Source organism: Stegastes partitus, unplaced genomic scaffold (genome assembly GCF_000690725.1).
Source record: "Stegastes partitus isolate 25-593 unplaced genomic scaffold, Stegastes_partitus-1.0.2 Scaffold101, whole genome shotgun sequence".
NCBI lineage: Eukaryota > Metazoa > Chordata > Actinopteri > Pomacentridae > Stegastes > Stegastes partitus.
Window position 1 is genome coordinate 544,356 of NW_007577832.1, and position 10,626 is coordinate 554,981.

A 10,626-nucleotide genomic window follows, 5' to 3' on the forward strand; every position below is an offset into this window, starting at 1 on the left:
TTGTAGTTGGATGTAGTTATTTGTATAGACCTCCAGCTAATCTGTAATGATTGTAGAGTACACTAATGGCCTAAAAATATGCAAAAAAAACATGCACACAATTCATTAAGGTAACACTACTGGGAGCAAAGCTAGTTTTCTGCACAAGTAGGAAGCATAACAGCGTTCCAAAGCTCTTTAAACTATTGGAATTAGCATATAAAAACCATATGTTTGCCGCTTTTTCATGTGATGTGAAGCAGAAGATGTGCTCTAAAGTGATCTCAACAGGTACAGAAATGAGATTTTTTTTTTGCCAAAGCTGAAAGCGTGGTGCGCAAAAACGGCTTATTTATTCTCCTCTTTGTAATAAGAAGATCACTAATTAGCAATTTCCCGATTCCTGCTGCAGAGGTTAAAGTGCCGCTCCAGAGCGGGAAAAAAAAATTGAGTTCAAGTAATTTCCAAACCGCTGTGACTGACACCATTGTCAAGGCCAGTGTGCTGCCCACATCCGCTGCACTGTATACGTCTCGGAATATGGTTCTGTCCAAAAGGCAGCGGTGCATGATGGGTAAGCAATCAGCAAGCTCTCTTAGGACTTTTCCTTTACGTAGTAAGGCTCTCTTTGATGTGTGCTGCAGTAAACACAGTCGGTTCTCTCCCGACCACTGTCTCCTGAGGGATAAGGCTCAGCACAAGAACACTAATGAGCACATTAGAAGGAAGCCATAGAAGGAAAATGCTACAGTTGTAAATGGAATTGTCTCTTGTGTTGTCTATGGCGGGGATGCTCTGTCTCGGGCATGTGTTTATGCATTCCACTGCATCCACACTGTACACATGTGTACACGAAGAGTATGGGAGCAACCGTGGTCTCATAAAAGTGTTTTTTTTCTACAACAGTTCTTTTCCAACTTCACGGAAGCATGAAGTAAGATTTTTAAAAAACTGACTTGATTTGAGGCGGCAAAAATTGTAATATAACCACTGCTTTCAGTCGCACTGTAATTAACATTTGAAGGTAATCAAGCATTGGAGCTAAAAAGTGAAAGTGGGACCGCGAAGCTGAGGTGACATGTGCCGCTGACAATAACAGTAGTAAGCCATTACAAATGGAGCATTCACTATTTATTCCATTTAAGATAATCACAGGGCATAAAGTAGCGATGCATGACAATCGTATCTATCTGAAAAACAGCCCATTTCTCAGGGGTAACCCGAATTTTCAAGGCGTCCGTGTTGGGTAGAATTGATGCTTATTTTATTGGGCTGTCATTAGATTTTTTTTCATTTGCTACATGCTGCAAATCATCAAGCAAAAGCTCAGCGGTTAAACGTTAGAAAGCCGTACACCCATGTTGTACTGAACAGAGTAATATCTGACTGCAGACGTTGCTCCAGTTTTGGTGCAGTTTGATTGGCTGTTTGCATTTATAAAGAGGAACATAAAGTGCTAAGTCTGTGTCCTTTTCCATAATAATTACAACCTCCATTAATGTTACAATGGATTCAGCTAAATGTAAAAGTACATTCAGTTTTATTTTTGATTCACTAGTTTTCGTTTTTAACTCCCTGGGGGTTTGATTTTTCTTCTCCTGTGGCGTTACTGTAACCTTTATGTTCCAATAATAGATCCTCGTTTGGTAATGTTCCCTCAGTCAGAAAAAAAAGAGGTGCATTTCAGACACGAGGAAAAAAAAAAAAATTGTATATTTAGTTTTAAGGTGTTGGACTTACTGAAGATATTGATTGAAAGCGATACAATAGCGGGGAGGAGAAGTACTAGCCTCTGTATTCCTCTCAGATAACTCTGATCTCTCAAGCATCATCTGAATCTGTGATCCCCAGCCAGTAGATTCCTTGAAAGTTACCAAGGGAATCGGCAATCTGGATTGCCTTTGTGCAGTAGGGAGTGTGAGAGACGTGAAAATGATTTCAAAGAGTCCAGGATGAATCACGCTCCCGCTGCAGCTGCCATTTATTAGCACATTTTCCAGGCATAGTTTTCACAGCTACCTACCAGACTGACTTTTTCATAGTTTGCTTGAGGCTTTGCGTTGCGAGGATTTTATTTTGTAAAAAGGCTTCATTAAAAGTGTTGATAAATGAACCTAATAGCGACTAGTATGTTTGTCATAATTAGTCATGACATTACTTCTTAATAAAAGCGAAGAGCAGGGGACACATCATTTATCAGCCGTTACCTCTATAATGAAGATGAAGATTAATTAAAAAAAAAAAAAAAAAAAAAAAAAGAACTTGTGATATGCTTTCACGACTGGTTTGAGATTAAAAAATTGCTCCAACTGCTTGGATCAGTCGCTGAGTTTGCACTGATTTATTCAGGGTTTGGTCCCTCCACAGTAAAGAAATGACAACACAGACTACATCAAAAAATCCAACCACCATTATCACTTCAAGAAATCTAGTCTAATTGCTGTGTTAACTTTGCTGTTATTTCCGACAGGACAACATTTAAAGAATGCAGCATTTCGACGCGGTTTCCAGTTTGACAGGTGCTCATTCAAAAGTGCCTGAGTTGTGCTTGCTGTGCTGCAGATTTTTTACCATTTCTTGGCTGTCACAGTGATGAAATGGAAACCCATAAGAAATTGACAGCCCATATTGCTCAAGGACAAACATATCTGAAGATGACTTGTTCCTTGACGTGGCCAACGGGGCTAAAAGAGTGGAGGTAATCCTTTAAGACTTAAGCGGGGGGTTTTTTAGGGGTTTTTTTTTTGCAGATTTTTGAGCGGTAATCAGTACAGGCTGTTTGTTTGAAGACCTTGCACACAGTGAAGAACCTTTATTTTGTAGAATGACAGGTGAGAGACTTGAGGAAATGGCATGCTGAAATGTGTAAATTTACTTTCACGCCTCGTACTGTTCAAATGAATCACTGGATATCGGTTTAGGTGCAGTGTTGAAAACCCACAGTAACTCTCAAAGATGGGCTATTTCAGCAATGTTTTGCGCTTTTAAATTATGCCTTAACATGTTTAATTTAAGTCATGTCAGCCTCTCTCCCTCTGGGTGTGAAACTGGCACATTTTCTGTCTGAACCAATACCAAACCTAAAAAAAAAAAGTGCTGCTGTAATGTGCCTCGGAGTTTTGTGGGAGCTTTCTCCCTTGTGGGGGGAAAAAATAAATAAATATATGGAGACATCATACATCATCATCATTGATTCCCAAAGTGCTGTGTCATTGGTACCACGGTGACCTTGTGCCGTTCACATCCTACTCCTCTGCTCTGTCAACAACATGTGACAAATGAAATGATGCTGTACTTGAGCCACTTTCCATGCAGAACATAATGGAGATGATGACAGATCAGGAGAAGCTGTCTTGCACCGCTTCGCGCAAGATAAGCGGACGAGTTTACGGGAATAAAGTTTGTGAAATGTTTTAGCACAGATAAGATTACTAGGTACTAAACGGGTGCTTGGTATCTGTGTGACCTTGGCTTTTCTAATGTAAATATATCAAGGGTTAGGCTTACAGCACAAAATCAATTTCCTCTTTTTTCTCTGGAAAACTGGGCCTCGTGCGCTTAAACCAGAATCACTGACCTGACACGTCGGACGTTGTCTTAGAAGATCAATTGTGTCATTTTTCACGTGTAGCCGCCGCCGCTATCTGCATAAAAGATGCACAGGACTTTAAAGGCCGTGACAATTATTGCGAGGGATGTGCGGACCACAAGGGGACGTTGTGTTCTATTTTCTATTAATAAAGTTGCATCTTGGAATAGATAACCTTTTGAACATCCCACTCTGGGAATTTGTGGAATTAATAATACAACATATAATCCGGTGTCTTTAAAGCCTAGAGAGTGAAGGAGTCAGCTTGGGTTTGAGGCCTACTTTCGTTCGCGCCGCACGCTCGCGGCTTATAAATAAGAGCTGAGCCCCAAATTATTCTAAGTAGCAATCAAGTATGTGCAACAGATACAGCACAGACATGCATTACCTTTTATTTTTTTGTCTGAATGGGTGCATTTCAACATGAGAAAGAGGCGCCATTGTGTCATTTGAGCCACCACAGTAACTGGTTTAAACAATATCTTCCAAAGTTTTTGTTCTGACAGAGTAGATTCCCGGTGCGCCCCGGGAGCAACACATATCTCTTTTTGTGTTCTCTCTGATCTCTCATCATCTCTTGGGTCTTACATCAAGAGCCCCAGATTTATCGATCAATAGCCATAAACAAAACATAGATTGAACTGGACACTGGGGCACAACAAACGGATTATCGAGTTTTTTGTTCCTCCTCATACGATTGGTCACCAGAGCCTCGGCTGTATAAAAAAAAAAAAAGGACCACTGGCCAGCGAAGAGTGTGCCAACCAAAGCAGATCAGGCATAAAAAAAATAAAAAAGAGGATTCACAAAAAAAAAAAAAAAAAGCAATGACAATTACCAGAATGTGATGTGTGTGAGTGAATGTGTGTTAAAAAAAAATGTGTCTGTGTGCACAATATAAATGGATGACAGCAGAATCTTATGTGTAATCCAATTGTATCGGCAAAGTATCGGGCATAATACAAGTCAATCCAATCGTCAGCGCTTGACTGTATGACGGAGTGAGAGAGGAGCTCCTGAGTGATCTTTTTTCTGTCACCCAGTACATGTATGTGTATTTAGCATGTGTGCGCCCGTGCATGGATGACTTTGACGGAAGATCTGCGCGTATTAGCGAGCGGTCGCGGCTGCTGGTGCACGATATTTATGTGTGTCTGTGATAACATGTCTGACAGCTGTGCATATTTCACAGGGTGGAGAACCCTGCATTGCAGTGCTTGTACATGGCAGCCGCACTCTTTATGTGAGAGCAGCTCAGGGTCAGACCAGAAGAAGAGAATTAAAGCTACATCACCGGGCCCATCGCTCTCTGTTCTGTCTCCTTGTAGTGTGCTGCTAACATGCCATTGTCTCACTTCTTTATCTCTATAATTCATTTGTGTGTCTTTTATCTGTTTACCAAAGCAGCATCCCAGGGTTTTCACCGAGGAATTGCGATTAAACAACAGCAAGCACAGAAATGGAGAGCATATGCCTTATACAAAATAGTATTTAAACGAACACACACCCAGGTACTGATTACTGTAATACTGAGCATGCTGTTGCAGTCAGTAGCATGTGGAACACCATTACTTGGCTTTATTTGTTTTGAACCGGGCAAAGTCAGAAACCCTCAAGCCGAAAACACTAATTTTAATCATTCCTTAATGAAGGAAGCTGTTCCCACGGTGAAGCTGCCTTCAGCCCTCTGAGTTCAGAAATCAGCAAGGAATGAAGTCTTCCAATTTAAAGAGAGTGGTCATTTCAGTTCAAGAAAAAAAGAGAAAGAAAAACCTACAGCACACCATGTTCAGCTGCACATCAAAGGAATTAAACTGGGAAGGTTCCTGTTCCAATTAGTTATGAATTGACATGCAAAAGCACCAGAAGAAGTTACCGTCTTTCTCCTGTTTTGTCCTGAAGCTAACTAAATTGGTCTCTTTTTGTCTCTTGTCTGCAGCGCTGGCCCCAACACTCCCTAGTCTACGTTCAGAGGTCTTCAAGCCATGTGTGGAGGACAAGGACCTCGCCTTTTGCCTGAATGAGGGAGAATGTTCCATCATTGAAACCGTGGCTGGGGTTCACAGACACTGCAGGTGAGCGCGATGCCGTTTGTGTGTGGATGACTGAGCGAGACATTTTGTTTCTTCCTTAGCGTTGACATTTCCTCGCGCTGCCCTCCCTCCGCCAGTCACTAACCCTGGGTCATTCCCATTCATGCTGCTTTTTTTCCCCGTTCCCTTCAGCCTGACAGACTGTGTTCTTAGAACAGTGAAACACACCAGGCTGGAAAATCGTCGTACAGTTGCACCTAAAATGCGCGGAAGAGCCGTAATCACCCAAACTCCTAAGCGAGGGATCAGAGATGCTTTGGTTGCATTAGACACAGCTGATTCTCTGATCTGCACAACCAAACTGTGCAAAGAAATATTTCCGTGCAAATTAAACTCGGATGGGGAGCAACTGTGATGAAACCTCTGTCTTCACTTTGGTCTGACAAAAGTTTTAATAATGATAGCAGTCTTCTAAAATGGCTTTCTCCTCATGTATTAACCTTGGGATAAATCTTGTCTGATATGACCTCTTCAGTCTGCAGCGCATTTTAATGGAAGGTGTAAAGAAGGAGTCTTGCGAGAGCCGTCTTTGATCTCACTCAAGGTTTTTTCTTTTTTTTCCTTTGGAGGGGGGGTTATTTAATGTCTCTCTTTATTCTTTTTGTTTCACTCCGAGGCAGTCTCTCACACTGTGACTGCCCAAGAGGGGGAAGAAAAATGGAGGTAACCTCAGTAAACAGACCCTCGGTGTACTTTGACACATCATGTAATGTGGCAGGCATAACTAAAATGCTGTCAGTTAACCAAATTGAATTGGTGGAGGAAACCAGTGCAATCCTGTGCTGTTTTCAATGCCTGTGACAGCTTATTTACCCACATTAGAAAGCCTATAATGTCCCTTAGTCATGCCATCTAATTATGTTTCTTCATATTTGTGATAAAAGTCAAGCAACATTTGTTTATGCAGCTTTCAGAGGAGGCGATACGTTATAGGAGGGAGGAAGGAGGAATACACAAAGCCACACACATGAAGAAAGAAGAATTCTTTCAACCAATGTGATTGTATGTGCTTTTATGTACATACACGCTCTAGTAATTAGACGGCGCCGGCTCTTTGGACTTTCAGCTTCTCCCTTCTTTGTATGTCCCTGCGTGTCTGCCGGCCTCTCGCAGCCCACTGCTTATATCCACTTCAGCTCTCAAATCTCTCTGATATATCACTTTAAAAATACATCACTTTAAAAATACATGATAAGAAATTTTCTCCGAGGAAAGAGTTGTGCTGAATGGTGCTGAATTAAAAAAACAGCTCATTAGTGCACCTACCTGGAATTAAAGGGGCTAAATCTTCATCTGAAAAAAAAAAAAAAAACCAAAACTGATGCATTATAAATGACACAAGAGCACAAGTCAAGCCCCTTAGAAAAGCAAACGTTGAGCAAAGAAAATTGAGAATAATAAGGAAATGGTGCGTTTAGATAAAACAGCTACGAAATCTGCTGTTGCTATAAACAGATTATACACACTGACAATGAACTGGGTAATGTACGTATATTGTTTAAAACTATCTGCAAAGCCTTGGGTTTGACAGACACCGACTTTTCTGTGTGACATAAAATGATATTGATTTGAGTATTCACATTACCAACGCTTTCTATTTGATAATGTAGTCGTATATCACTGCACTGAACGCAGACTGGGAATAATGAAACGATAGCATCAAGATGCCGTGTGTGTGTTTCATATCATATTATGGTGGCAGGCACAAAAATGTTGAGTGTGTCACCTGTGCGACAGCATCAAGAAACCCTGAAGACTTGGAGCAACTACACTCTGGGCTATAATTAGCGACAGCTGAATGACTGAATACGGGACTCAGGAAAGACTGGAGGGTCTCACCCAGACACTGTCTGACAGTTTCTCTTGAGCTGAGAGCCCGTTGTGGGAAAGAATGATTACAGGTTTGTGAGTACTTTTACTGAAAGGTTGTTTCTTTTGCTTGAGAGAAGTCTGAGTAGTAAGTCAGCAAAACATGATCATTTAACTCAAAAAATCACTGCGAGGTGGATTTTGTTTAATGACATCGCCGTTCGGGGTGAACTCCAGGGTTGGAGTCAAAACAAAACTTACAACAGCACATTTGGAAGCCATGAAAACCTACAATCTGCATTATTCCTCCCAACCCCACAACCTGCCACCGGGTTGTGAAAGGCGTGTTGCAAGCCATTTATCAGAAGTAGAAACTGTAGAAACAGAGAGAGGCGCCGCATTTTCAGCTTTCTGATGGTCCTTGAAAGACGGTCCTCATCTGGGATGTGGCGGTCAACCGGAAAACAAACATGTGCTTAAAATTGTGACATTTCATAAAAATCTATTCATACTACAGGTATTGTTGTAAAGATTTACCAAAAGTAAACCCACTGCTCTGACCAGAGTCTGTAAAAAAAACCTCAAAATTCAGACTTTTTGGCTGAACTGCAGGCTGTGTACATACAGCAAATAGGAAACTATGATGGAGACCTATTAGGAAATGTTTGTAGTAGAATATCTGTTGTCTGTAGAGTCACCATTTCTATTCCCGTATCGGTAACACCTGGAAAAATATCCTACATGTTGGTCCCATTTTTTTTGTTTGTTTTTTGAATTTTGGTTAAATAGGTAAGCAAAGAAATTGACATTTTTTCTTTCTTTCTTTCTTTCGTTCTTTCTTTCTTTCTTTCTTTCTTTCTTTCTTTCTTTCTTTCTTTCTTTCTTTCTTTCTTTCTTTTTTCTGATTGATGACATTATAACTTTCATGCAGCACAGAACACATTTCTGAGTTCTGGTCGTGGTCGTGCTGTTTCTGTAGACGTGCAGGACTTTGAAAAATGAGCCCACAGTGAGTAAAAGTGTGACGGCTCAAACATTTCTGCTACATTCTGGTAAAGAGAAATCCTTGAGTCGAGTTCGGAGCACTTTGGAACTAAACTATTAAATCAAGTCCTATTAAAATAGTAAACAGATATTTAATTATACATTTCTGACAGCCTGCCAAACGTAATTCTGTATTTGTTTGATGTACCGGTTCCTGAGAAAATCGTGTGGTTTAGTTTGGCCTTCTACATCAACTTTTCTTTTTTTCCCATTTGTTTACTTCAAATCTCCACCATTTCATGCTGAGTACGCAGTACATGGTCGGCTTGTGTCAGCTCATTTGCTGGAAATGGCTGCCCGCAGTTTTATTTTTTGGCTATTCAACCATATGGACTGACAAACCAAAAACAATGACTTGAAAGCTACAAATAGCTGTACATTTGCTGCGGCGCCATTATGCTATCCATGCTACGCTGAACACGGTATTATGCTCTGCTCCTCTTCCTGCCAGAGACACAGAGCATGAAGATAAACCCACATATTGTCCATCTACATTTCTGAAAACAAGAAAAATAGGAATATGTAATGTTAGACAGATGCTGGGCTTTTAGGGTGCAGGACATCCAGCTGTTGATCAATCAGCGAGGCCGGATCATCGTCCTGATCTGAGAGACACATTCAGTCGTGTTCTGAAGCACAGAAAAAGAAAAGGTTTAATCATTGCCGCCTCGTTTGACGTCATCGTCTCCTCAGGGCCCCTGAGCTTAATAGATGATTGGATATTCTCCAACAAGAGACAAGCAAAGATGTCAGAATAATCTTTAAACACTTGAATCATTGCATGAGAACACAGTTTTGAACTTGGGAATCAATTTATTTTGTTATGAAACATTTCCTTTGCTCTCCTCCGCCTATCCCCCCCCCCACCGTCCAACCCCCGCCCCCCCACCCCTCTGCCGGATGTTCATGTTTGCCAATGCTAATAAGGCTCCCAAAATAAACATGCAAATGTGAGTTTAAGACCTACTTCCACATCAGCGCCGGGGCTTTTGTACAATAAATGTACAAGAATCCAAAGGTCTGGTCGTATGTGGGGCTCGACACGTGACGGCTCATACAGGATCGTAGATGACAAGCAATTATTGTTGATTAAGGAATTTTAAACCATCACTTAAGTCAACTATCAGATTCACTGCTAAAAGGTTATCTGCCTTTGATTAGTAACAAATGGGAGGATGTACGGATCAAACCGAACCAGAGCTGGCATTTAGATGAGAGGTGATCAGAGTTTGCCAAATGCCAAATATACCACATTAAGGACTTTTTTTTGGGACGGTATAACATTCATAAAAAAGCAACTTTAAATTCCCATATGATTTGTTCAACTTCAACAACTTTAAGTTATACGACATTTACTGAAAGCAAAGTTTCCATGAGTGGTGCAGTACGTGTCAGGTTCCTTAAGAAAAACACTTCTGCCCAGCAACGTCTGTTCGCATCACATAAGTCTAAAAATAAAGAGTATGTGTCATGTGAAACACAAACACATGTTAAGCATGACTTGCCACATGCAGTGCAAACTATTATGAATCACCAATCTCAGTATTGCACTTTGTGGATTCAGATTCGCACCGTATCTGCCTTTGGGAGGAGGAGAAACATGATTTTGATGTGCACGTCTGATAGCAAGATGATGACACACTTTCATTTTTGCCCTGAGATGTCAGGCTCGCTAAGTGCACAAAAGTAGAAAGCACATATGCTATGAAGATGTAAAGGTGGGGGAATACATTATCAAGAGGTGTCGTGGAGCTGGCCGTCATACCCAATCATGTCACCTGGTTCCCTCCTTCTTCCATTCAGCGCCGCGGCGCTCAGACAGGTGAGAGGAGAATAAAACCACCGCTGAAGCACTGTGTTCGAGGTAGACAACCGCCATGGGCGAATATACCTTAAATTTAATTAACACTGGAAGAGATGATGTTTCTGCGATCTTACAAGAAATGTTGCAGTATAAGAATTCAATTTTAGTACGCGGGGAGACAAATAGGACCTACGGCAGACTGCGGGGACACTTGAGCTATGCGGTGCAGCGTGGACCTGCCACTGTTTGACAGATATAGTTATCACCATATCCGTCACCTGATGAATAATGGCGCACACATCTCTCTC

At 41.2% G+C, this 10,626-nt stretch overlaps 1 protein-coding gene across 1 annotated transcript in view; it reads left to right on the top strand.

The window, feature by feature from the left end:
• Positions 1 to 10,626, top strand: part of nrg3b (neuregulin 3b) — a 196,657-nt gene that overhangs the window by 91,824 nt on the left and 94,207 nt on the right. The window contains exon 2 of the mRNA XM_008277581.1: positions 5,508 to 5,643. Within this exon, the coding sequence (XP_008275803.1) occupies positions 5,508 to 5,643 (136 nt within the window). The remainder of the gene's footprint in view (positions 1 to 5,507; positions 5,644 to 10,626) is intronic.